At 40.5% G+C, this 27902-nt stretch overlaps 3 protein-coding genes across 4 annotated transcripts; 1 reads left to right on the top strand and 2 right to left on the bottom strand.

The window, feature by feature from the left end:
* Positions 1 to 403: 403 nt before the first annotated feature.
* LOC140227202 (mitochondrial fission process protein 1-like) lies at positions 404 to 10536 on the bottom strand. The gene is made up of 4 exons (XM_072307629.1): positions 10408 to 10536; positions 4761 to 4888; positions 2983 to 3218; positions 404 to 2275 (listed from the first exon to the last, which is right to left on the bottom strand). The coding sequence occupies exons 1-4, from the start codon at positions 10496 to 10498 to the stop codon at positions 2188 to 2190; spliced, it is 543 nt and encodes a 180-aa protein (XP_072163730.1). The 5' UTR covers positions 10499 to 10536; the 3' UTR covers positions 404 to 2187.
* Positions 10537 to 10729: 193 nt separating this feature from the next.
* On the top strand, positions 10730 to 14265 carry LOC140227200 (uncharacterized). 2 transcript variants are annotated; one of them, XM_072307628.1, is made up of 3 exons: positions 10730 to 10954; positions 12051 to 12312; positions 13080 to 14265. In XM_072307628.1, exons 2-3 carry the CDS (start codon positions 12118 to 12120, stop codon positions 13320 to 13322), a joined length of 438 nt encoding a protein of 145 aa, XP_072163729.1. In that variant the 5' UTR covers positions 10730 to 10954; positions 12051 to 12117; the 3' UTR covers positions 13323 to 14265. The 2 variants fall into 2 exon arrangements, with proteins under 2 accessions (XP_072163729.1, XP_072163728.1); XM_072307627.1 differs by having other exon boundaries at positions 10731 to 10954; positions 12098 to 12312.
* Positions 14266 to 15778: 1513 nt separating this feature from the next.
* Positions 15779 to 27327, bottom strand: LOC140227199 (G patch domain-containing protein 3-like). Its single transcript, XM_072307626.1, has 7 exons — positions 26839 to 27327; positions 25045 to 25493; positions 23135 to 23315; positions 22619 to 22678; positions 20831 to 20958; positions 18593 to 18720; positions 15779 to 16589 (listed from the first exon to the last, which is right to left on the bottom strand). Exons 1-7 carry the CDS (start codon positions 27311 to 27313, stop codon positions 16391 to 16393), a joined length of 1620 nt encoding a protein of 539 aa, XP_072163727.1. The 5' UTR covers positions 27314 to 27327; the 3' UTR covers positions 15779 to 16390.
* Between the last annotated feature and the right edge of the window lie 575 nt (positions 27328 to 27902).

Here is a 27902-nt window from a genome sequence, read left to right as displayed (position 1 = left end):
TCCTAGGCCTTCTGTCATTTGTTCCGTGAAAATGTTTTCCCATGGGAGAACATTACAAGAATGTTCGCCCGTGGGCGAACATAACGAATGTACCTCCATCACATGACTGTGTTTAGCCAATCACTAACCGGTATTTGACTAACCCATTCAATATAACAAAATATTGTAGTCTTCTCAGCCAGCGATGGTAGCTTGGAAACTTTAAATATTTACAACTTTTGAATAAATCATCTGATTTTCCCAGTACATTGCTGATGTGTTCACTAATATTGCTACATTCCCTGAATCCATATATGTAGCCCTATTTGGGTCTCCTTTTCCTGTAATTGCCACATATAAGAACATTTCTTAGTCCGAAGAAACTCTTAGGAAGCGCATCCATAACACTGGATAGATAGGCACATCAATCACATTGATCTTGTGTTGAGAAATACATACATATATATTTCCTTCATAAATAATCAAACAATGCTTGACAATTTGTGCTTTCTCATTCACACACTTTTACTTGACCGACACTCGTGCCCAACAGAATTTACTTCAATTTCATATACACACCCTGAATTCCAGTACAAAATACCTCAAATCAGAAGGTGTCACAGAAGGAGTGGAATCTTCTTCATAATTTGAGCAAATTTATGCAGAGGTTCTACACTGTGACAATATTGTACACTTAATAACTTTGATGTTCCATGCTCTAAGCCACTCTTCTATAGAGGTCGGACATGGCAACCAAAAAATTGTTCTTTATTTCGACAATTTTAGGACACATTTGAAATTAGGAGGAACTGTTGAAATCCTGTATGGAACTTGGTGGCAATATTTTTCAGAACAAATCATTCATGTTTTTCTTAAAATCTTCTTGATATTAGTGCCCTAAGGACTGAAAAAAAAATACCCCAAAATATTAGAATCTCTTAAAAATTATCATTTGACCATCATGTGCACATTTACGTTTGTTCGCCAGTTTCAACACCTGAATGTAAAATCTTTTGGATTAAGTAATTGGCCAAGGCGTATTTCTGTCTGTTTGTCAGCATTTTACAGTTAAAGAAATACAATTATTTTTTTTTTTTAACTGATATTTCTTTCAGTGTCCTGTACCCTGTACTTTAAACACCAAATAATTTCTGCCAAAAAATATTGACAGGGACAGCAAAACCATTCCTAGGATTATTGTGATGTAAGAATGATTCATATATCAGCAGAAAAGCTCTTTTTTTGTCAATGCAATTAACTAACACCTGCGATACAGCACATAACTTCTCTGTGGTTTCTACTCCTTCTATAACACCTCCTTGCTCAAATGAATGTCTTATACCGTACAAGTGGAAATTTTCGTGGTGTTGAAATTTTCTCGCATTTCGCGCAACCACAAGCTAGCGCGAAAAATAAAAGCACACGAATATTTTTGCATACCATATGTTCCAGTAGTTGATGACCCGATTTCGCAGAATCAAAAACACGCGAAACTCTTCTTACCCAGCCAAGCGCGAAAAATTAGTCGCACGAAAATATCCACTTTTACAGTACATGATACTGGGTAAATGCCGAGTGCTGGGACAGTACTCAATGCCTCAAAGGGCATATGAAATAGTACATTCTATTTCTGTTTAGTCACAAGTAATATCTCTCTGTCCATTCATCAACCTTTCCAAAAACGATTGCACATTCACGCTTATCTAATCAGATAATCAGATGACTGACTGCAATGTGTAGAAACCCACCCCCTTTCCTCCATCTGGAAATATTGTAATTTTTGAATACTGTTTTCTTGCTTGTTTGTTTGTTTTTTTTCCTGAGAAAAACAAAAGAAAATACCACAAATTCCTATCAGTGCATCTACTCAAGAATGGTGCATATTAGGGTGTGAAGTTGGTGCACAAGCAAGTTTTGTTGCAGGTACACAGTTCACACTGGTGACAAAGTGAAGGTTATGATATGAAAATCAAAGTCAATAAGATGATAAAGTCACTTATTAATAATGGCAAAGTCTCTGTCAACTCCAGATCTTCCATGTCTTTACACGTTTGATGTACTCTGTATCTATTCACTTCATTATTTATCTTTTTTTTTTTTTCTCCAAGGGGGGGGGGGGGGGGAGGTGAGGGGAAGAGAAGAATTCGTTGGACTGTCACACAGCATCCTAAATCTGCTTCCAAAAGGGAGTAGTCAGTCATCCTTCTGCTACCTGCGATGGTGGACCAGCTTCTGTTCAGGTGGTTCTATGTGATACCACCTCCTCACTGAGTTGTTCATCATGTAGTCAACACTCCTACAGGGGAAACAATTTAAGGTGAGGTTAGTTTGTCCATCATGCATACCAGCATTGAATGGTATCAACTGAAAAATACTTGGTGTCAAAGAAAACCATCACGGAGAATATTATCTTCTTTTCTTTTTTTTTTTAAGAGCCTGCCAACATATTTGAAATATATACATACAATCTTGTTCTTTCTCTTACTTAATGGTTAAGAGAAGGATGGTTTATACATTTGAAGTTAGGCGATTCTCAGTAATTTCTTTCATATCATTAAGCACTGATGCCAGTCAAATTTTGGTTCTAGTCACCAGACCCTACAAAGTGTTCAACTAATTATGATTGTTTGTTCTGATTTTTTTTTTTTGTAACCCCACCCTCAAAAAAGGATAAAAATAAAGAAAGCAAAACAATAGTAAACAGTAATACAGCGTAGCACCATCATCTCAAGAAAGATTTAATTATCTTTTGGCTTTTGTAGTTTTACAAGAAAAATGTGTATTGAAATATCAGCCTAAACATGAAATTGCAAAAAGACCAAATTGAACTTCAGTGTTCTCTTGGTGTGGCTACAGCAATAAGACAGAATTTGAGAGATGATTTCACAATAAGCACATCGACTGAAGCCAAATCTAAGTCTTTCTGCCTTTTGAAAATATGGATTTGATATTTGATATATAGACAACATGTAAGAAATACATTGATTTGATATTGAGCCTTACTTGTCTATTGGCTTGACGATGAAAGGAATGACGGCAAGCCCTATGGCCGTGGTTGTCCACTTTCTGACCGGTTCTGGAAGACTGGACACTCGACCGAGCGTGAAGAGGGAGAACTTGCAAATCCTGTTGATGGTGAAACCCGGGATTGCTACCGATGCCAACCCCTGCCACAAAATGGTATCACCCACTGCATGAGCCATCTTCTGTTTCCTGGTTGATTCATCTTTCCATTGCAGCTACAAAACAAAAACAAAAACAAAAAGTATTTGGGGTTTGAAAGAAACAAAATTAGTGTAAAAACACATTCGCAATATCACACTCAGCATCACTAGTCACTACCTGATCACATATTTTTCATTATTCCACCCCTTCCCCCTCCCCAATAGGGGAAAAAATACTCACATAAATATATTATGATCTTTCCATGGGAGTGAATTGTGTTGTAAATTATCTGTTTTACGATTAAAAGCAATCATCTGATTCAATGGTACATGTGCATACACATGCAGACTGGAATTTTGCTTGAGTTCTCTGATTTGGGTAAAAAAAAACCCACCACCATTCTATTTCACTGCAAGAGAAAATGACATCAAACAAAATGAAGCTCTTGGTCAGTTTCAGGAACCTTGAATTATTCTTGTTGTTATTCCAACTACAGTGTACATGTACCTTAACCCTATTCTAACTGGGGGGGGGGGGGGGTCAAATTGACCCCCCCCTCGACGTTTCGCGCCACGATTTCGCAACGCGCAAAGATTTTGCCGCGTCGTTTCACGACTTTTTTCATTGAAGTCTCCCGCATATTTTGAGACCAAATTTGCAACGTCCGAGTACACCGTTTTGAAGTTACGTAATGTTTTGCATATGCATGTCAACCAAAAAACAGCTCAAATTCATGATATCGTGTGCAAATCCAATGCAAATTGTGTTTTTTGGTTAAACTGATATAAATTACATTATTTCAACTTTTAAGCATTGAAATTAATCAATTCTAGTGTAGATAAGCCTGAAAAAGTGCCTGCAACAAATTTTGGCAAAAAAACAATAGAAAACAAAAGGTCGAAAAAACAATAAAATACATAAGAAATTAACAAAACAATAAAAACAAAAGAAATTGATTTCAATTGTGCTAATTTTTTTCAAGAAAATTGTTTGATGTGTCTTGAGGAATTCTGACACAAAATTTTAGCAATCCTCCAGTCTTTTTAATGGAGTTATATGTGAAAATATGATTTCATGCACAAATTTACATAATTAATTTATTAAAAATAGAAAGGCAATATTTTTCTATTGTATGACCATCTTATCTTGTAGTTTACATCCAGCTCTATCTTCAGGCAAAATTTCGCGGCGATTGCACGATCGGCGGCCGAGATCTGAAGGGGGGGTCAAATTGACCCCCCCTCAGTAAAAACTTAGTCTCAAATAGCCCAGTGAGAATAGGGTTAAAAGATTGCTCAATAGAAGCTCAACATGAGTATATAACTGCAACTGAGAATACTACCATGATAAGTCCTTGAATAAAAACATTCAGACTTCATAGTTTTGACATTCATTCCAGTTGGTGATGGTATAATTCAGAACAGTGACTATAAGACACCCTGTCTAAATCTTGGACTTGCTGTATCTTCTTGGAACATCACACGAAGCCCACCGCAGAGTGTGCTTGGTTATTGATAAACTTGTTTTACATCAAAGGAACCGATTCAATTGGTAATGTAACTTTTATTTAAATTTAACATCTCTATAAAACAATGAATGACATTAAATTTACATACTTCTGCTGCTTGTTGACCCTTGTGCCTGGCATCAGCTAGTACGTATGCACTTGCAATGGCGTAGGTTGCCCATACTGCTGCCTTTGGGATCAAGGCACGGAAAGACTCACCAACTTCGTTGGCATAACCTGCGGACGGAGAGAGGAGAAATTCAACACTGATCATAGCAATTAGCATAGTGAGGTACCCAAACCTTGCCATGGCCAGGGACCCTATATCCGCCACCCTGCATAAACTTGCCATAAGTGCACTGAACAAAAATGTACATGCAAGACTGTACAGCAGTACGCTTGAAACTTTGCAGGGTGCAGGGTTACACTTACAACAACCGTCCAAGCAAACTGAGGTGGTGAAAACCAGCCAGTTTTTCTTGAAAATCTTAAATTATAGATCATATGAGGAATAGACTATGTGCATCAAATAAGTATCATCACGGTCCCCCGCACACGTCTTTTAAATGCTTTGTGCGTGTGTATGTGTGTGTGTGTGTGTGTGGGGGGTTGGCCAGTGGCGAGGTGCTGGCCCCTTCCTAAACTAGAAAAGCACTCGGAGAGCACAGACCTCTGCCAAGCAAGCAACTCATTTTCCAAAATAGAAGCCTTTTGTTTACGTCATTGCACGGTGCCTCGCCCAAGCAGAGCACGAGTACCATGGTACACGTTTTAGTGCGCGTATGTAAACCTCTAGTACACGCAACTTGAATCCCAAGTTCGTTACCCGTAAGTTACATTTTGTACATGTCAAAAGATGAAAAATCCTTCAAAAATCCATAAAAATTTCCGGATCACTACCAAAATTGAATGAGGTGTTCGTTGTGTAGAGTAAAACCCCCAATTTTCTGCCGGCCTCCAAAATCTGGACACTTATCACTTATCACAAGCCAGCAAATTCTACTGTCACAACACACGCATATGTATTTATCACATCGTTTCACATACTGGCACACTCGTTCACCACAGGAAAGTGCCCGAGATACCTCCAAAAATCCATCTAAAATCCCAAATTTTGCCATCAAAAATGCTGAATCGATGCAACTTTTCCAAAGTGTGGGTGAATTAGGTCACGTGTAAAGCGCTAAAAATTGAAAAATTACGTCGTTCTGTGGCGAGATTTTTTGTTTATTGCAAGCTCAGAGTGTGATGGTATCCTCAATAACACAAAAGAAAAACAAAATCTCCGTACATGCCGATGCAGTGAATAAATGTACAGGGGCTGAATGCAAGTGCAGAGTCACCAAAATTTGAACATGAACGGGTGCCGCAATGTCCCCGATGCAATTTTGCGCCAACAAGGTATGGCCCGTGCTCATTTTGCAGCGGCCTTGTATGCGTATTGACATTGCACACGTGTCTGAATTTTGGAGAGGCTGTCCAAATTTCGGGGAACTGACAAAGTGATAATATTTGGGGATTCTGTGAAATTTTATGTTGTAAAATTATTTAATAAAATCAGTCAAGTTTACTGGGAGAAAGTAGGTTGATTTATTACATGCATTGTCTAGATTATAGAAATAATTTTGTAGAGTATCATTATTTGAGTTGAACAAATATTGCAAAAAAAAACAAACTTTTAAGTGTCTGAAAATTGGGGGTTATTCTAATTTATATCGACTTTCAGAATTATATAGGCAAGCATGGTGTCACCGGACCCCATGGTATTACCGGACACGCACATTATTGCGTACTAATGACATTCTGTACGCGCGAGACTTCGTAGATTAGCCTCACAGAACTTTGTGTGGACCGAAATCACAAAAAATGCAACATAAAAATGTAAAAACACAAAGAAATTCACATTTTACCTCAAATTTATAGTTGAGTTACTAACCCTAACCCTAACCCTAATAGTTAATATTCATGCATGTTTGAATCACATTTCACGACTGAAATTCTATGAAATCCCACTCACATACAGGAAAAATGCTGAAGATGCCAATAGAACCAAAAGTTCACTGATCGATATCGGAAATTTGTAGCTATCACGAACGATGCGGAATAGTTGTGCGCTAAGGGGCCCGCAACTTGTCACCCGTGCGTGCAGCTCCCATAGACAAAGCACGTAAACTAGAAGTAGAGTCTAACCAGTTGTCAATTTCTCACAAGGTTTTATTACGTGTCCTGGCCAATCATTACTTCAACAGGGAACCCGATCATGTAACAGTTGAGGAGAACTGGCTGTTCTTCAAGACATCTCTCTTAGAAATCATGAAGAGTATCCCTCAACAGAAGTCCAGAACCAAACCCAGCTATCCATTCATCACACGCCACCTAACCCGTGAAATGAACAAGAGGGATAGGCTGTATAAACGTGCAATACGGACACGATCTCCCCAAGACTGGGCAACCTACAAAAGCAAGAGGAATGCAGTCCAACGTATGACAGACCAAGCTCACAGTCGCTTCCTTAACGATGTTATCGGAGACAGCCTAACAACTGACCCAAAGAAGTTTTGGAGGTATGTGAAGTCTCAGAGGAGAGAATCTGCTGGTATACCAACCCTCAAAGTCGGTGACAGATACTACTCCACTGATATAGAGAAATCAGATGCTTTAAATGCTCAATTCTCATCAGTGTTCACCAGAGAGAACTCACATCAACTTCCTGATAAAGGTCCTTCTCCATATGACTCAATCGAACATCTCGAAATCAGGGAATCGGGCATCCTGAAACAGCTGAAGCAACTGAATACCACCAAAGCAAGTGGACCAGATGGAATACCAGCCAGAATGTTACATGACTATGCTGAAGAGCTGTCGCCCATCATCACACACCTCTTCCAACAATCCTATGAAACTGACGAGATACCCCAAGACTGGAAAAAAGCCAGGGTTACCAGTATCTACAAATCTGGCGACAAAAGTAATCCAGCTAACTATTGACCAATATCGTTGACATGCTTGTGCTGCAAGATAATGGAGCATCTTATCCTCAGTCATGTTTCTAAACATCTCGCCATCAATGACATCCTTGTGAAGAACCAACATGGATTCAGGCAACACCTGTCTTGCGAAACCCAACTGACTGAAGCTATTCATGATTGGGCCTCAACAATCAATCAACAACACCAGACTGATGCCTTATTCCTTGATTTCAGCAAGGCGTTCGATAAGGTTGCCCATTGCAAGCTCATCTCCAAACTAGACTTCTATGGTATACGTGGCCATACTCTGCTCTGGATTAAGAGTTTTCTTTCGGGAAGGTCTCAGACAGTAACCATCAATGGTTCTTCATCTTCAGCTGTTGACGTCTTATCTGGAGTGCCGCAAGGGTCGGTCCTTGGACCTACCCTTTTCCTGGTATACATAAATGACATCTGTGACGAGATCTCATCACTAATCCGGCTCTTTGCTGATGACTGTGTGGTATACAGATGCATCAGATCAAGTCATGACCAGGAACTCCTCCAAAAAGACCTCTCAACCCTAACAAAATGGGCAGAGACATGGGACATGGCCTTCAACATCAAGAAGTGTGCACACATGACCATCACCCTCAAACGTAAAGCAATGACATGTTCCTACATCATGCATGGGCAAGAGGTAACGCAGACAAAATCCTACAAATACCTAGGTGTCACAATTACCAATGACCTGAGTTGGGGTGTACACGCGCAGAAAACCCAGGCTAAGGCCTCCAGAACCCTTGGCATCATTCGGAGAACCCTAGGCAAATGTGACAAGAAGGTGAAGGTAGCTGCATACGACCAACTCGTCAGACCTCAGCTTGAGTACGCAACCTGCACCTGGAACCCACATACCCAGAAAGACAGCCAGATCTTAGAAAACATCCAGCGCCAAGCAGCCAGGTTCGTGTTCCATGATTACTCAAGGGAATCCAGTGTCACCCCCATGCTCTCTTCTCTCGGCTGGGATACACTACAGCATCGTCGCATCCTCCATCAAAGCGAGATGTTGTACAAGATCCACTATGGTTTTGTCAACATAACCATGCCAGAAGAAATCAGGATAGCACAAAATAACACAAGGAACCACAACCTGTCATACCTCCAACCATACTCCAGAGTCAACTGCCACCTCTACAGTTTTTACCCCAGAGCCATAAGAATTTGGAACACTCTCCCTGCCAAAGTAGTAACATCAGGTACTTTGATGACCTTTAGGAGTGCAGCCCTACCTGTCATTAGACAGATGGCGCCGCCCCCTACTCTTAAGATGCTGTAATGAGAGGCACACCCGCACCGAGCACCTGCACCTGTATATAGATGCACCTGAGCTCACGTCACCACAGGCACATGCTACAGCACACCGCACAGCACAGCCCCCTCCAGGACAGCGTCTTTGCTTTTGGGAGAGTACTCATTCAAGGTTCAAGGTTCAACTGTTCGAAATGTTCAAGACAGATATTTTACCGTAAAATATGAAATTTGAACCTCATTTGCCGATTTTTTTCTTTGTCATCCGCTCGAAGAGAATGTGTACAGTGATTTGTGGGATAAATTTAACTATACACAGCCCAGTCGCCGCTGTACATACGTAGCGCGACAGGGCTGTACCAACGAAGCTCCAAACACGAAGAGGGTCCAACGATAGCATGCGATCGGATTGAATTTTGATACTTTAGATCATTTTTTTGTCACTTCAAACTCATCTGACGAACAAAATGATAATGAGACTTCATATCTATGCTATGAATATTGAAATTTAGATTTGATAACTTACCTAAAATGATGGTTATATGCAGCATGTGTGAACGGTTCACGAACGGTACATCGTCTTTCACGCCAGGCCATTTCCAATATCCGGGAGGTCACATGATCTGAATGCCCTTTCAAAAGGTCGCGCTGTCGACCGTGCTGCTACACCAACACTCAAGCAGCGCATCGCACGCACGCAAAAGATTTCCGCAGAGATCAAGGCGCCATTTTGAATTCTGCAACGATGAACCCTGACGGTGTTAGGGAATCCGCCAGAAAGTATCATTTTTTGGTTCCACGGACTTATCACGAGGGCTCTCAATGGACTTACGAACCTTCTGTAATACAAGCATGTACTTAAGGTGAGTAACGTTTGGTAACGTGTACATTGTTTATAAAGAACGTATAAATTTTCATAAGTTTTGTAGTTGTGTTGTGGTTCCCCACTTTGTAGGTGCCCGCTCGTTGGTCAGACGCTGTATTCGCGTAGCGTATTAACAGCGTCTGGTCGGGCTAGGATAAATTGTGATTCTGGTGCAAGGACTAGGTGCGAAAGATGTTGATTATTTCATTGCAAAAATCGTGTCCGGTAATAAGTTTACAATGCGATTTTGCACCGCGCAAAAAGACAACTTTTTTAGAGGGGTATGTTTGAAGCATATTTTCTAAAAACTGGCACTACTGGAGCGAACAATCAACAATTGACATAAGTTGGCTGAATTCGTAATTTCCAGGAGTCTGCGAATAAGTGATGTTATTTTTAGCCAAAATTTCATCCTCTGAGTATGGAATTCAAAGCCACGAAAAAAAGCGTCCCATTGGCTGTCCCACCCTCTAGACTAGTCGTAATTTAAACAACGTTACTTTCAACAAACACAAAAGTCAATATATGGGGCTGCACAGGAATATGATGGTCATTCATTCATTGCACGTCGAGCGAGATAACAAAAAGACCGGAGAACAAGGTAAAGCTCTGGGAGTTTATCTGTTTACCTAGATATCTGACTGGAGTGTCACGATATATATCGACTTCCTCCGCCTTGCCACTTTCTGTCATTTCCTCGACTTGTGAAAGAGTAGTCATGTGCAACGAAATTCTCCTAGGGCGCAGCCATGTTGATGTCAGACGCGCACACAAAATATTCTCACGCTCGGCGGTACGCACGTATCATGCACTTGCGTGTCATGGGAACGTTGGAATTGTGCTGTGCTAGTTTACTGTTGTGCGTGCGCCCACCAGCTGATTGGACGCAGATCACAGAAACCACCGTACGGCGTCTGTAGCAACGACTCATGCGTGTACATTTTAAATGTCTTGTGAATTGACTTTCCGCACATCGCATCATTCATTGATCATCGCATCATCATTGCAGCTGCGCTGGCCTCACCACTGACAGCGGGTATCAACGATAGTACAGTAATAATAATGAAGATCAGACTGAAGTAGGGCCTACACATCATCTTGTATATAGTCTAGGAGAAAGTGACAGCAACGCAACGAGGACGGAACTTTATATCTACAACATAAAATTTTAGCAAGGTTGGTACCACTGATTCAGTGTGATTGCATCCTGCCTGCCCTGACCCGAGAGTCGACTTCCCATGGCCATGCCAGGAGCCCATGCCATGGGCATGGCCATGATATTAAAAGTGTAACATGTTAGGTATTATAGAACCTAACGTCAGAGGGTCTAAAATAATTAAATAATGTAGGGCCTGGTAGATCTACTTCTTTTAAGTAAGTGCAGGCCATTTCATGTGAATGAAGTGTTACTCTAACTGTTAATTAATTTAACGTTAGACCCTAGAATGTCTAGTATGGTTGGACCTACTACTAATCGACCGCCTAATGTTTATTTGCCTGATAAGAATATTTAACACTGAAATTCATGTAAAAAACTTGACCTACGTGATTGAGAAAATCCAGCTCTATCAAATGCCGTTGTTCCCTTTTCGAGTCGAAGTTTCAGTGCAAAAATATCGCCGACGAACTTGCGTGGCCTCGTTTCAGCTCCCCGCGGTAAATCGCGTTATTAGGATCGACCGCTGTTTTTGCATTGACAATGCACGCAAACCGAGTTGTATTGAACACCGTGTTGTACGAAGCTTTTTAGAAGCCTTTTAGAAACTTCCATAGACATTACATTGTGCCGTCATTATGATTCGGTGAAAATATTCATTCGAAATTTTGTCCTTGATTAAAACCATTAATGAACAGTGAATTATCGCGTTTTCCCACACCATCCTCATCTACATTCAAAGCCAATCCATTTCTATGTGCTTTGCGTGCAGAGAAGTGCGTACTAAGTGTTCAGTGCGCGAATTATACGCGGTCGGTTTCAATAAGGGTGGTCGATATGTAGTAGGGCTACCATACAGTCTAGATTCCCCAATTTTTTTTTTTTTTTTACATTTTGTTAGCTTCATAGCAAGAGAGAGGGTTTTCTACTGACAACTGTCTTGATGACTAAAACGTTACTTAAACTTAGCTAAGTGGCCCATAATTTCTGAATCTGATTCACAAGACGATATCGTCTTGATACAGAAGTGTTCATGCCATTACACACCGTCTTGGTGAAGGCGCATGACTAAACTTTGGCTCTACTCTACTGCCTTGTCTTTCCAATGTTTCACAGGAGTTCTAACCCTTTGGCCTGACCCCTCCCCCCCCCCCCCCCCCCAGCATCATCTAACAACATCATCATGGCTGTTGCTATGGGAGACGTCCCTCCGGCACCCGTTGCCTTTGATATTGACTTTGAACCGGGGGAAGCCCTGTCGTTACCAACCAGCGTGAAGATTCCGGCAAAGTTTGCAGCACGCCTGAACAGGAGAAAGAAGGCCTACACCGCTGAGCAGCTGGAGGAGAAATTGCAGAGAGCTGAAAAGAGGAGGAAGGTATAGTGGGCCTAAAGCTAACCCCTTAATTGCTTTCATTGTGATTTTATAGGACCAACATGTAAAGCTAGAATAGCACTTGGAGAGCACAGACCTCTGCCAAGCAACTTACTTCCACCCATCTGCATGCCCTTTAAGTTATATCCCAGTCACTACCAAAAATTAATCATCTGTTTCATCATGTGTCATCAACTTTTCCAATTAGTTTCATCCCAATCCGTTCACCACTTGTTGAGTTACTTTGCAAATAGACAGATAGACAAACAAACCAGCAGCAACAAAACTATAAAACCTTCTTGGCGGAGGGAAAAAAACAAAAAACCACCACCAAAGGAGTTACCAAATTTGTGGTAATCAACTCTCTACTCCATTATTCAAATGTACAGTATTCCAGTTGTCAGTATTGAAATGATATTAAACATTACCTTTCCACTGTTGTTATCTCATTCCTGTTGTTGATTTTCTTAAATTACAATGAATTACAGCACCTGCACCATCATCCTTTTAATACCATACAGTTAAGGTAGTAGGTACCACAGTAATTGCTGTGTAGCCTATGACAATTGTTATGACTGGTAGACTGTTATGCTTCCAAGATGGCTTTAGTTCACCGCATTCTTAAAAGCAAAGTGGTACAATCAGCCCCCCACCCCCATCCCGCCCTGAAAAACGTTCTGCAGCCCCTGATGTAATCTCACAAAGTGAGTAATGATTTGCCAGAATGAGGTACACTGTACATTTCATTCTCTTACTTATCACTCAACCAGGAACAAGAGATGGCTCGTCTGGATCGCATCCACGAACGGCAGGAGCACTGCCAAACCATGGCCCTCAAGATGGCGCTGTTGATGGAGCAGGATGCAAAGCGACACAGAGTGCCCGGCAAGGAGAACATCCCCGCAATGTCTAGCCGGCAGGCAGCCGCCATGATTAAAAGCGTTGCCACGGACTTCAAGAAGATTGGCATCGACCTGGTGCAGGGACATACCGCGCCCTGCGATGAATCGTAGCACCCCCAGGTTGTTTCCATCTCCTCAAATCTTGCAAGTTTGCCTCTTACATTCCGAGGAATTGATTCCCAAAAATTTCTACTAGGGTGCTTCTTCAATCTTGGGAAGCAAGTTTGAAATTTCTGTGTCGTTTTCATACCTTTTAAAAAGCTTTTAGTTTTTGGTTTATTTATCAATTTTTTTTTTTTTAAACTCTGGGATGTGGTCTAATCACTTTCTTAGTATTTAGCTTTGTACAGTTTGCTATTTTGATACATTCTGCTGAATTTAAGAATGCAGTGATATAATTGAGTGAGCACTATCAATCCAACTTATTTTCTCAATGAGACCAATGTATGCATGTTTTCTTGTACCTCATCAAAACCTAGTATGTTTCAGATTTTACACATGCTGTATATGACAAAGTGTATAGAGTGATCTACCATACAATACTGTGGCAAGGTACTACATTGACACATCATTTTGTACTTTCCAAATCATGCAGAGTCAACTTTACAAACTAATTGAGTACTTTCAAACAATTAGGTTTATATGAAAGCATATTCACCTTTCCCAAAAAAGGTTTAGATCACTTTTTTTTAATGAAGATAGAGTTTAAGTTGAAGCATCAAGAAATGATCACGAACACATAATTTGTGTCTTATAATAGCTGAACACAATTTCATTAATGATTCTTTTCATTAGATTTGACACTTTTCTTCAAGAAAAAATGCTTTGTCAGCATTCACTTTCAAAAGTTACAATCAATGAGATTAGACTGCAAGCCTCACTTGACTGCATGTTCTTGCCATTACATGAAGAATATACTTCTCTGGATATATTTGCTAAATGTGTGTATCTGAAAAATATATATTGTAAGGACATTCATACTTTTGTATGTTAGCATTCTGTGTGTGATGCAAGGTGTGTGAAATAAATGTATGAATCAGTTGACAGATAGGAATTCACCGTGTTCATTCACTTCTGTTCCTGACTTTACGATAGCCCGCTACTAAGACACTGTTCATTCCTGTAAAGATTTACGGGAAGACCATTTGTGAACAAGTACGTGCAGTGCTCAATCATTGTAAATGGCATTTGCAGTTTCAGGGAAAGCTTGTTATAAGCTGTGGACCACTGAAATATCCTTGTTTTATCGGGTATCTTGTTATATTAGGGATAAAAACAAAAGATATACCGTAACAGGAATGGGACCTGCAAACTACATGTGACTCCATTACAATGAGGTTACACTGTACACTACTAACAAATGATTGCTTGTTTCCCATCTGCTGCCGTAGCAATGACAATTATTTTGCAAACCTCATCATGAAAAGGGTAAAAAACATGGACATTGCAGCTCCACCATCTTCCTGATTTACAATGCTAAAAAGAGCTAGTCCAATCTGGGCAGTTTCAATTAACCGAACCTGTAATAGTGATTATGGAAAAGTTATGGAGGCGATACAGAACGTGTGAATACCACTTGGATTCAATGTGATTATTGTGATTACACTGTCAACATCTTGAACCCACTTGCAATGACAAAACAGACAGCAGAACTACAATGTATGTATTTGCCCAGGCAGAGGGCAGCCAGTTGAAAGCACGTCACAAGTTTTTGATGCCTTTTGGTGGAATCATAGCTCTTGGATTATAACTGGTATTTTGCAGCAAGTGGCACTGTACAGTTATACTTTGTTCTGCATTCTTATTGGTACAGTCAAAATTCACAAACACCAATCTGCAGCCCAAGGTTTCAATTGTTTTAAAGAAGAAAGAACAACAAACTCTTACAAAAGTAGCACTAACAATAAACATGCATTATTATTGCTCTAAGTTCAGCCATTAGATTGATGTCTTTAGCTAACTTTTAGTACTCTGAAAAAAAAAACTAAAATACAGTGGAACCTCGTTTAAACAAAGTCAAATATAGAGAGATATCTGATATAACCAGGTAATTTTACAGTTTCAATTCCTATCAAATTTCCTTCTTTGTTTTTATCCCTGATATAATAAGAAACAGGCAACTCCTACTGTTGAAAAGTCCTTGAGACTGGTAGTTTTTTCGGTATTGAAATTGCATTTATAACTAAACAAATTAAGTACTTAAAGATATATAGACAATTATCTTTTCTTTTTTTTTAATATGTGTTTTTACTTTGTTTTAATGAAACTTTGTTATAACCAAGTTCATTATATTAGGAGTGCACTGTACCTGATATAACGAAGAAATTTCAGTGGTCCCAAGCAGCTCATTATATCCAGGTTCCCCTGTACTGTGTACCAGAAAACCCATGCAACTGTATACGTTGCAAACTTACCACACAAAGTATCACTCATAAGTATGACAAGTCTATTAATTTTGTCTTCAAGACCTCTGTGATGCCAAGCAAACAAACCGCCTCTTACCTTCACACAGCTACACACCGAGATAGACAAGAACACACACCATCCAGCAAATCTCTAATAGCAATATAAAGATATTTATTACAGTTCTTTCATCTTACACATGCACATAACATTGGTTGGTATGTGAGTTTGACTGCTATCATCATTAAGCACAACACTTTCATTTCATGTTGTATGAAACAAGCTCCAGTCTAACAAAATGTTTAATTGGAAAGTTGAGATTTTGCCTGTGTCCACATCTATAGTTTACAGGGCCTTGCAATAAGACTTGTGGGCTCCTTGCAGTGTATCAAAGCTTTGGTATTAAAAATGATAATTTTTACCCTGCAAGTTCATAGGAATCCTCTTCCTCTTTTTCTCCCATGGCACTACATGCCTCAGTAATAGCATTTGTTGACTGTTGCTCGTCACCTTGGGTAAATCACAAGGGGTCAGCATCTCTTAACAGTTACCATGTATTTGTGTGCACACTGTATGCAGCGTGGAGCATTTCACCAGGTTTACACCCGCTCTAATTTGCAAGGACCAAGGTGAAATCTTTTATGTATATCATGGCTTGTGACTCCTCACACAGGCCATCCACACACAAGGCTGGAGGGGATGTGGTGGCCGGGGCAGGGGAGGAGAGCGGGAAACTGGGTTGGGAAGTGGCGTGCAGGTGACTTAAGTCGGTCGTGTCATCTTGGGTCGCCCTTCACAAACTCGATCTCGTGCCTGTACTTGAGGTGGTGGGGCCCTCGGGATCTCATCAGGGGCTCCTGGGGGTCCGTCCTGGTGGGGTCATCGTAGATGGTGGAGATGATGACCTCCTTGTCTGCCACACGCTGCCTCTTCCACGTCCCTCTTCCACCAGACTGGAGTTTCTCTCCATAATATCTGGTCATCAAGGATGCAAACATAAATCCCTTTCAGATGATGAACATGGATGACATGGAATTTCATCACAATGAACACACACCAAGTTTTTTTTTTTTTTTTTTTGCTCACAATTCTGTGCATAAGATTAGTACATTTAACAATTCTCACCTCTTGGCACTCCCAACATGACTAAACATAAAATGCTTTAAAGGTAGGTGCTTTTCTTTGGCAGGCCCTTCTGATCTGGGGAAACTGAATTTAGAATCGGCAAAGAATACATCAAATTCACTCTCATTATACTCATTTGTTCGCTTTTGGTACCCTTTTGGAGCACATCGGAAAGTGGTCCACTTTTGGCTTGGTACAGTACGGTACGGAACACTTTAGGAGCGTTCGAGCGCTCCTCTGGCGCGGGTATGGTATGGTACAGTTCGCTTTGGGAGAGCACTCGAATGCACCCTATGATGGTATGAAATATGTGGAACTGTAGCCTTCTAGACTCTGTGATAAGTGACACACTAGACAGCAATACACTCCATATCAAGTTGGCTTAAATAAACAAGAAAAGCAAAGGAGGGGATGGTCATGGTGTCATCAAAACCTGAACTCAAATAAGAAACTTACTTCATTGTACAGTTCTGCATGCCTTCACAAATCAGTGACAACGATCGAAACCATTACTGTAAAACAATGTTCGTGTGCATTGATTTGTGAAAGCAAAATGCACGCAAACGTTTAGTCTACACTTTTTGCATTGAATGCTAGTGGCAATTTGCAAAAATTTCAAGTCGCAAAAAAAGCCGTTGGCTCCAATTAGCAGAAATTTCATGCCACAAAAATATCTTGCTTTATGGTACTCATTGGCAGAGGTGATGATGGCATAATTATAACCTAGGTCACCCACTGTAACTGTATACTTGTCTTCTAAAAATGTTGTTTTTGAAACAATATGAAAAAGGATAAGATAATGAGCACATCCTTCAAATTAAATTTTTGCCCTTTTATAACCAAACACGGCTGTCTCTAAGGGGGTAAGAGGTTGCAATATTAACGACCATCATGATCTTTACCATAGTTGTGTGTACAAACCAACAGGAAAATCGTGAAGTGCTGGTCACATCAAGGAGGTTCGAGAGATGGAGTTACAACTGACTATGATTATTCAATCAGCTGTCAGTTTTCTATGGATGGACAAAAGAATTCCACAGGTGCATTTGTGCCTTTGATGTTCGATGCTTGAAGCCGCCATCTTTCTGAGCAATCTGAAGATTCATTTTTAACGCTAACATGATGTCGGGTATATGCTGCTCATTTATATTTCAAATGCAATGAAATTTTACCTAATGATAAAGCACATAAAACAAAAGTCAATTCCGTTCAAAAATATGTGCAAAAGTGTAAATCTGAGCTGTATTTTGTGAAGGTGATTGAAATTTTACCCTCATGGAAAGCCGGTTGTATCACTTTTCTCCTTATTTCCGCCAAATGAAACTAATATGGTATCATCTTCAAGTATAGTTCTTTATGAATTAATATGTCAGATTAGCGTACAGACACATACAGTCAAGTAATTTTGATATCTATTTCAGCAAGATTTGAGCAATTTCTATTCGCGCACCCCCGAGCCTTTACCATTGTCTACCGCCCATCGTTTGTAAGTATAGGGATAGCGAAAAGTAATTACCATCACAAGGACATATCTTCCTTGGAAAGTGGCTGGTGATTATGCAATGAGACACGAGTCAATTGTCTTCACATCTGAGTGGCAGATCCAGTTTGACACATACTTCAAATATTTTTTGAGTGGCGGCTTCGAGCATGGGATCAAAGCGAATAAGACTGTTGTGACTCCATTTCTCGAACCTCCTTGGTCACATCATTGCTTCTTTCAGCCTGCATGCATTCAATTCAACGTCACAAGTTATGTGTCCTTGGCTCATAACCAAAAGATCGTGCACAAATTTGTCACATCTGAGATTTCAGCAAAGGCATTTTGAAGTACATGCCAAATGGGCACTCACCCGAAGCCACTCTTGTCCCGCGAGTGCTGGCCTGAGTTGTCCAGAGCATCCGCCATCCCCTCCGACGTCTTCCCTAGCCCTTGGCCGTCAGACCAGCCTTGTTTCTGGAGGACCTTACGGCCAATGCCCTGCATGAAAGAGAGAGTGTGTGTGTGCACTTAACCATGGTGTAAAATGAGGACACACATACGAACTTCACATTTAAACCGAGGACACACAGATAACCATCTGCCAACGGTCTGCTTTTGCTTAGGGGTACATGTTTGTAGGTCCTCGATTAGCATTATTGTAGTAAGTCCTCGGTTGGATGGTAATATACGAATGAGTCCTCGGTTGACAAGAGTCCTACTGACACACAGGTCCTCGGTTATGTGGTAAAATTCTTATGGGTAAAACAGGTCCTCGGTTTCCACCATAGACGCGAATGTGTGTGTGTGTGTGTGTGTGAGAGAATAAGAGCTTGATGAAGTAAGTTTTGAGATCGAGAAATAGGTGTGGATCTAGAATCTGACAGACCAAACGCAGACAGTAGATGTGGTTCGAAATGTCAACCTCCTGAGCGACTACTCAGTACAGTCAACCTTGCCTACGTCGAATCTATTTGGACTGAAGAAATAGCTTCGACTTAGAGAAAATTTGACTTACGAGGGATTGAAATAAATGCAATGTAAAGTGAAGAGGACTTGAAAAAGCCTTCAACTTCGGTGATTTTTCAACTTAGGTGATTATTTGACTTAAGCGAGGTCGACTTTAACGGTTGACTGTATTTAGAACTTTGGTCAAGCTTGCACGGCTCTGGTTAGAACTTCCCAGAGAGAAAACAATTAATAGTCCTTTTCAGGTCTATCACATGCTGACAATGCAAACTCTTCTCGCACAGACCAGATAAACCTTATAGTTTACACTACTGGACCACAAACTAAAGCCCTCATCATAGGCATGCTGCATCGTTGAAAACATCCAGAATCTTTTCAAGCTACAGAACATTCATTCATTTCTTACTACAATGCATACAACTTGTATAGGATGGATGTGAGAGGGTTCTACAAGTCACTGAAAGTATAGAAAATATAAAGAAGTATGGAGCTTAGTAAATATCTACTGATCATAAGAGTCTTCTCTTTTCTAAGGAATGATGTGACTGTACGATATCCTTGGTCAATTGATAGTTGCCATCTTGGATGTACAGGGGCACCTTGTAATAATAAGCTCCAAGAACAATGACAAGTACTGTATATGCCATATATTTCACGAGTCTAAATTTTTTGCGAATCGGGACTTCCCAACAATTCCCCGAGTGGTTAAATTCGCGATCTTGGAGTCCTGTACCGAACGGAGAAATGGCATATGTGTACGTCACATTCATATCGGCTTTAGACTCAATATTTTTGCGTGTTTTTAATTTCGCGAATAGCAGCTGACTCACGAAATTTGTGAAAATTAAAACCTCGCGAAATATTCGACGTATACAGTACCTCGTTATATCAGGTTTCTCACTACATCGGGGTACAAACACAAAGGAATGTAAAGAGTTAGGACCACCGCCATTGCAGTTGACACCTTTGGCAACACATACCTCAGTGAAAGGGTAGCAGCAAATTCGCTCACACTCCTGGGGAGTGTTTCATAAAGCTGTTCGTAAAGTTACGAACAACTTACGAGCGACTGGTGATCAGTTCTGATGTGCTATACTTATCAGAATTTCAATAGTTCAGCACAAGAACTGATCACCAGTCGCTGGTAAGTTGTTTGTAACTTTACGAACAGCTTTATGAAACAGGGCCCGGACTAGCAAACAAGAAGAACACTACAAATAATGTAACAGTTATACCTGTACACCATATCTACAGTACTTTCAGATCGATCATATGATATATTCTATACTATAAAAGTGGATATTTTCGTGCGACTAATTTTTCACGCTTGGTAGGGTAAGAAGAGTTTCGCGTGTTTCCAATTCCACGGAATCAAGACATCAGCTACTGGAACATATGGAAGGCAAAAATATTCTCATGCATTTATTTTCACGCTAGTTTCTGGTGGCGCAAAATGCACGAAAATTTCAACAATGTGAAAATTTCCACTTTTACAGTAGCAAAGCAAAAAATGTTGCATTTTTATGTTTGTGCAAGTTTAAGGTTACAGGCAAGCTTCAGGTCACGTGCAATGCGCGAAAATTTCTATACCACAAAAGTTTCCACCTTTACAGTAGTGAAGTCATGCCATCCCTTACTGTACCTTGGTGTGTTTTTCAAAGCGTCCGATCCTGTCCTCCTTCTCAAAGACACTGGTATCCTCCAGACCCCTCTTCATCCTCTCCATCCTCCTCATCTCCACAGAGTCTCTCGCATCCTTGTCGCCTCCATCTGTTGGAGGATTTATAGTCACTGTGGTGAGTTTTTATTTGTGGCAGCCCCTGGACTGTACATTACATTACTGGGTCACGACTCTCTTCAAACGGAGGGCTACAGTATGCACTATCACTTGCAAATGGTAGTGGCGGATCTATGGGGGGTTTTAGCCCTCCACCCCCACCCCCACCCCCCCCCCCCCCCCCCTCCTTGGGCTGCACAGAGTTTAGGGTTTTGTTTTGTTTTTGTTTTTGTTTCAGTTTTTTTTGCTCGTCGGCCGATTCGGGGAGAGAACTGGCAATAAAAACTGTGAAGACCTTTTTTTTTTTCTTCTTTCTTTTGCTTATCATCCTGTACCACAACCCCATTTTTCACTCTGACCCAGACTGGTAACCCCCCACCCCCTTTAGCACAAAGCTAGATCTGCCCCCTGAATGGTACAAAAAATTTAGCTACTGTATTCAGTTTGGGCAAACTCTCTGAAATAACTGGTAGCTACAGATATACTGGATTAGTAAAAGATGGATTCAAGAAGAAGTTCAACAACATTGCGACAAAAAGCCATGTAAAGGCTATCAGCAGCACTTATTATACAGCACTGCAACATTTACAACTAACATGAATCCTTTTAAATTTGCCTTGTATGAGAACTGAGAAATTTTCCTCTGTCGTACATCCCAAACAAATTTTAGTGCATACTCTACACACAGTAAGACACAAGCTAGCAATGACTTTTCTTGCTGTTTTCAGGTATTCTTTGACTCTAAGCCTGGAATATACCATACAAACATGCATAAATGTACATGCATACAGTAACACTATACAAAACATACTGGTGTGTCAAAATGAATAGGAACAATGATGATGACAAAATCAATAAAAGAAAAATAAATCATGCTAAATCTTGCTGACAGAAAATTATGTCATTGTGAACATGTGATATTTGGTACAATGGGAAGGCAGAGGTGTGAGAGATGCCAAAACATTGGTCTTCCCATAGTGTTACAACATATCTATGTTATACAGGTCAGTCAAAATAATCCTCGGTGACTGGATAAACATGATAATGTATTAGTGGACCAGTTACCATGTTTTCCCACAGGCAGAACTTTTTGCGTAAAACATGTGGTACGCTAGGGAAGCAGAACATAACAAAAACAAAACAAAACAAAAATTCAGGACATGAAATTTAGATATGCACTGTGCACACAGTTTACAAGACACAGAAGTTGTGTGTTCTATACACTTGTGAATAACTACCTCTGGTAGACGTACGCTTGCTTGTGATGCTGAGGAAATGACTACCAAACAAGAAATTCAAGTTGATGGTTTGCATTTAATATTCTCATAAGAACTTTGACAAACCCATACTACAGGGCAGATGATGGCATTTGCTGTTGGGAATACTCAGAATCTTCTAAACTAGGCGTTTGAAATTTTAATTGGGGAGATTTAAAGTCCCTGGATGGAATTCATTTCTGGACTTAAAACCCTTGATCATTTGCACTTCAAACTCTACAGATGGATCAACTTGCTATCATATTGCATGTTCCCTGTCTTGTAGTTGCTATCTATGCACAAGTGTGTCCTCTTGAAAATGAAATCACAAAACAATCACGTCATTTTGTCATTATTTCACCAAGCATATCAATTACTCAGTTTGTCTAGCACTTACGTTCATCATAGTAGATGCTCATATCAACATCCCAGTCATCTGATGTCTTCTCATCAAAATCTGTAAGAAATAATATATAGAGAAGGAGACAAAACAAATGAAATGAAACTTCAAATTATTGAATCTACATCTGTACATGGAAAGGACTAATAACAATCAATGTCTTTTTCCCTGCTAAACGTCTACCTTATCCATGCTTTTGTCTCCTGCACAAATATTTGAGTTGAATTTTTTTTTTTTTGATTCATTCTCTGAGACTTCATTCAAAAATGAAAACAATGCAAAACATTTTATCACCTCTACATAAGCACAAGGGACATTAGTATGGGCAGAACTGGGAAAAGTTGGCAGCTCTGGTGAATACACAGATCTGTTAGCATGCCAAAAATCCTCAAGATGAAAAAAAGAAAAAGAAAATAAGGTCTTGAAATTTCCTATGAATGTATCAAGTGATGTTTTCCCTTTGAAGAGTGTCATGAATGGAAGCTTCAAAATTTCTATGAGTTAATGTGTCACCTCCTTCTTGGGCATCCCAGAAGGCAGCATCGGTGTAGAAGACCAGTCCGCTCCCTCCCTTCTCCCACTTGAGCTCAATCTCCTCCTCGAAGAGCCGCTCCTTGGTGCGCTCCTGAGATGTGATGTCCTCGTGGAGGGATTCGTGCCTCTCCCATTCCTCGCACGTATCGTCATCATCGTCCTACAGTGCATCCCGAGGATGTACAAAAACAAAACAAACCAAAACAAAAATCACGCCCCAGATGAGATTACAATTTAATGACTACAATACAGTGGCCCAACTTAATCAGGAGGGGTCAGAAAGCAAACTGTCCTCCTGTTTACCCCTTGCTATGCCAGTTAGACCCCGTTTACAGTGCAGGGCCGGGCCGTGGCTGAGCCCGGCCTCAATTGCGGTACTCGGCCCTGCAAATTTGTCCGTTTACAGTGCCGGGCTCGGCCCGAGCTTTTAATTCAAACCTTTCAATATTTTTGTGGTAGTGGCACTCTGCTTGTAAACAAACACTATTATTGGGAGGGCGCCAGTCGCAATGTGTTATAGTCTGGTTTCCAGACCCTCTGCAGGGCAAAACCACCTTGAACTATACTAGTTTTCAACGTTGAGGGTGTTAATATCCTGAATAGCGAAATAGTACGGGCAGAGGGTCTGGAAGCCAGACTAAATTTGGTAAAGGTACAGCATTTGGCCCAGTTTGCGTTTACAGTGAGAAAAGGCTGGGCTCTGCCGCGGCTGAGCCACGGCCGAGACTACCTCCAGAGCTTGGCAAAATGCGCGGCGGATGTTGGTACCGTATTTGGCCTTTTGCGCGTTTACAGTGAAATGAAGGGCAGGCTCTGCCACGGCCGAGCCCGGCCTTTTCACTCACTGTAGTGTAAACGGGATCTTAGTCAAATGTGCACAAATTTCACACGCAAATCTATGGAAAGATAATCAATGTGGCACATAGAGGGTTAAGCAGGGTCACCTGCTGAAGTGGATCAACCATGTGGATCGAAGCAAATCACCCGCACAGGAGTATGTATGTGTAGGTAAGCCTATCATAACACTAGACCAATGCATTATATAAGCACACGCTATTACATCCTGAGACAAAATGGTAGTATTCATGAGCAAAACTGTTCTTTTTGTTTTAAAATAATCCCTTTCAAACAGAAAATATTAAGTCTGCACAATTGACAGTCTTCAGTCTAGGTCTTCAGTCTAGAATATGTTCGGGAATAGCAGTTAGGAAAATAAAATCTCTGCCTTTGTATGGATGTGGTTATTATTTTGAGAAATTTACAGGATTGTGGCTGTATTTCATTCAAAATATGACGCAATCAAGTAGGTTGTGATCCATATGAAATGAGGTGAAAACAACATAGAACATACATTACATCTAGAATGTTGTTGTGCTTGTGAAGGGTTCCTGCTATAATTGTAGCGTCTTTAGTGATAACATTTTTCTTTTCCCCTAGACAGTCCTGCCATCATCATTACCCCAACATTGTCGGGTACCCCTCGTTATATTCAGGTCAAGAATAGCATACCGTAATCAGTTAAACATCTTGCCCAAAGATGCATGCCCCAGGCTGCAATTTGAACTTGAGATCTCTTCAGAAGTCCACACCCCATTTCACCCAAATAATAGTACAATTACATGTAGTTTGCTATAAAGTCCATATTTTTAAAAATTCTTACAGCATTTCAATTTCTGGGAATTAAGGTTAACATTGCCAAGAAAAGCTTTAGGCGGTTCGGAAAATAATTTTGGAAATATATCATATTTATGATTTAAGACCCATGGGTACCTATCATGAACTGTGCACACAATGTTACAGAATGTTGTACATCACCTGATGTACCGGTAGTAATACTTTAAGCAGCAGAAGCAGCTTATCAAAGTGGCAAAGCAGTCTTTATTCCATACCTCATCAGAAGAAGAATCTTGTCTTCTTTCTTCAGCACCATCTTCTTTGTCAGTTGTACCAGCCTTATCTCTGGATGGCGTTTTTCTCCTTGATTCTCGACCCGTGGAATCCCCAACGATTTCTTGTCCAGATGCCGTGAGCGCTACTTCCTCTTCTTCCGACTGCCCTGCAACTGTGTCACCCCCGTACGCAAATGGAACATTCCCATACCTGCGGTTCGTCCTCGTCTTTGAGAAGGTGAGTCCGAGTTTCTGGATGACTCGCGGGGGGAGTCGGCAGGTGCGGATGTACTCCAGGAAGACCGCGGTCGGCGTGCCCACGTTGCCGTTGGGCATGAGGTCCGGAGGGTTCAGCTCGGCTAGCTGGGTGAGGTGTGACCTGCTAAAAGCTTCTCGCTCCGGGGGTATCAGCTTACTCTCACCTCGTGTGACGTACTTATCAGCTTCATCTGTGTCATGAGGAGTGAAGACATTGGAACACCCCATCATACTCATCAGTGATATATAATGTGGGTAAAATGTGAAGGAAAGTTGGTAACTTTTCATGAAGTGGCAACATAAACTTTGATGATTCTAAGTAAATGCAGATAATTTCACGTCAACTCTTCAATGATCAGACCCTATACAACAGCCCCATAAATGAAGAAAATAAGTGCAGATCCATGTACACTGTACATCAGTTTCATCAATGAGGGTATGAACGTATTGAAAAGTAAATATGCATAGATGCTTTCCAAGGTAAAATTTGAGGAAATAGCAGTAAAGTCTTCATGAGGAATAATAAAACAAAATTATCAGTGCCATATGGCACAGATAATTGTATGGAGACATGAAATGTTAAATCTGAAACCTTTTGAAAGCCACCAGAAAAAAAAAAAATACAATAAAGACACGTAACAATTCTATTCCTCATGTGCAAAAAACAGGAAGACTTTTCATCTGTATATAAATCTTATATCATTCTATACAATGAAAAGTGAAACATGAATGGACCATTCCGTCAGACCCACATTCAAGTCAGTATAGTGTTTAATGATAAAATTAAAAAAGATTTGTCTTGAATTTCCTTGTCTACATTGTATGTCATCTGCTCATCACACTTTACTAGAAGTAAACATGCAATCAAACATTTTCAGCACAATGTGACAGATTCCTGAGAAAAGGAAAAGAATGGAAATCAAATTCTGTGTTTGCACCACCATTTCAACATACAAGCCCTCAATCTCTAGTTTCAGTTTGCCTTTTTCCTCATAATAAAAATGACAACTGAACAAAAGAATCCAAAGTGATCCAACAAGTAAAATTGAACAACTGAGAACACGACAGTCCAGTAAAAGCAATCTAAGATGGGATACACTTGGCTGGCAGCTATATAATACATGATGGACACCAGATTTTTCTGTAGTCTGATAACTGATGGATGCTACCAAATAAGGTTCTGCAACAGTACCAATTTTTCAGTTTTCAGTGTCAAAAATTATCTTTGTTGTGTGATCTCTTCATAGATTAAAAAATTAAAGTAAGCTAAACAATTGAAGAACCAAGTTGACGGTCAAAATGAAGGACAGGAATAAAACGAAAGAGGAAGTTGAAGAAAAAGGGCGGGAAAGAGTGGGAGAAGAAAATGAAGAAAACGAAAAAGAGGAAAGAGAAGACTTGAAGAAAATATTACGGCCTAACGTTTAACGTTTATAGGCCTAACTAACCCCGTCGCGGGGCGCTGTAACATAGTTACGGTACGTATTTGTCCGTATGGGGTCGCTGCTGCGGTTAAGGCCTAACCAACAACGTTACCACTTTTATCTTCAACTCGAATGCGGGATATGAAACATCGGCTAGACATGACCGCTCCCTTTCTGTCGATCCAGTGCTTTCTGTGATACATTCTGATAAATTTCTTCATGTTTCCATCACTAAGCTGCACGATACAACAAAACGTTCTTGGAGCTGGAGCTTTCTCCTTCCCCGAAGCTTCTGGCGTCCCGCGTTTTCCATCGGCGGTCTGTAGTCGAGAGGAACGGGGCGACGCCGGGGCGCTGTCAGGTTCGTTCCGCTGATTGGGGCCATTCTCCACGAGCATGTCTGAAGAAGTTTCGGCGTCCTTCTCTAGTATTTTCGTCTCCGGGCGGTGTCTGAAATGGAAGCATTTGAAGGCTTTGGCCTCAATAAACTGTGAAAAATAGTTCCTCAAGTCTGAAGAGTGAAAACTGGCAGGAATATTGGCTACGATTCCATAGTCAACGTCGACGGCATTTCCTTGAACAGCCATGATGCGACGTTCGTGTCAAGTCGACCCTTGGCCTAGAACAACAACAACAGATCACGCCCAGTCAACCCCTGGACATCTCGACACAATAAAACTTGGGTTATTTTTATATTTCATCGCATGCACAAGGACACTATAAGCATGAATTGAAATGGCGTGGAACTTAATAGACCTGTTTGGTTTGGGTGATGCTCTTTGTGTGAAAGGGGGATTCAAGTGCAGTTATAAGTCGTCTCGAAAGAACACAATGAAAAATTGATCAAAATCGGAAGAAAATATGCACTGCAAAAAGTCCGGTGTTAAATATGAAACACCGAGCTGGTGTTAAATTTCCGGTGCTCATTCATGGTGTTAGATTAACATCTCCGGGTGTCATTTCAAAATATAAAATTGTTTTTTGAATAGTTTCTTAGTTACTGCACTTCTTGTTAATTTTGAACTTCAACAAGACGATAAAGAATTTTCCGATAAAGTACTTGATTTTTGAAAAAATGTGTAAACACATTTACACCACAGTAACACCAGTTGGTGTGGTCCCCTATTGAAGCTGGACGGGTGTTATACCATTGAAATTAACACCACCAATATCAAA

The sequence above is a fragment of the Diadema setosum genome, chromosome 4 (genome assembly GCF_964275005.1).
Source record: "Diadema setosum chromosome 4, eeDiaSeto1, whole genome shotgun sequence".
Lineage (NCBI taxonomy): Eukaryota > Metazoa > Echinodermata > Echinoidea > Diadematoida > Diadematidae > Diadema > Diadema setosum.
This window is presented reverse-complemented; position numbering and strand designations above follow the sequence as displayed.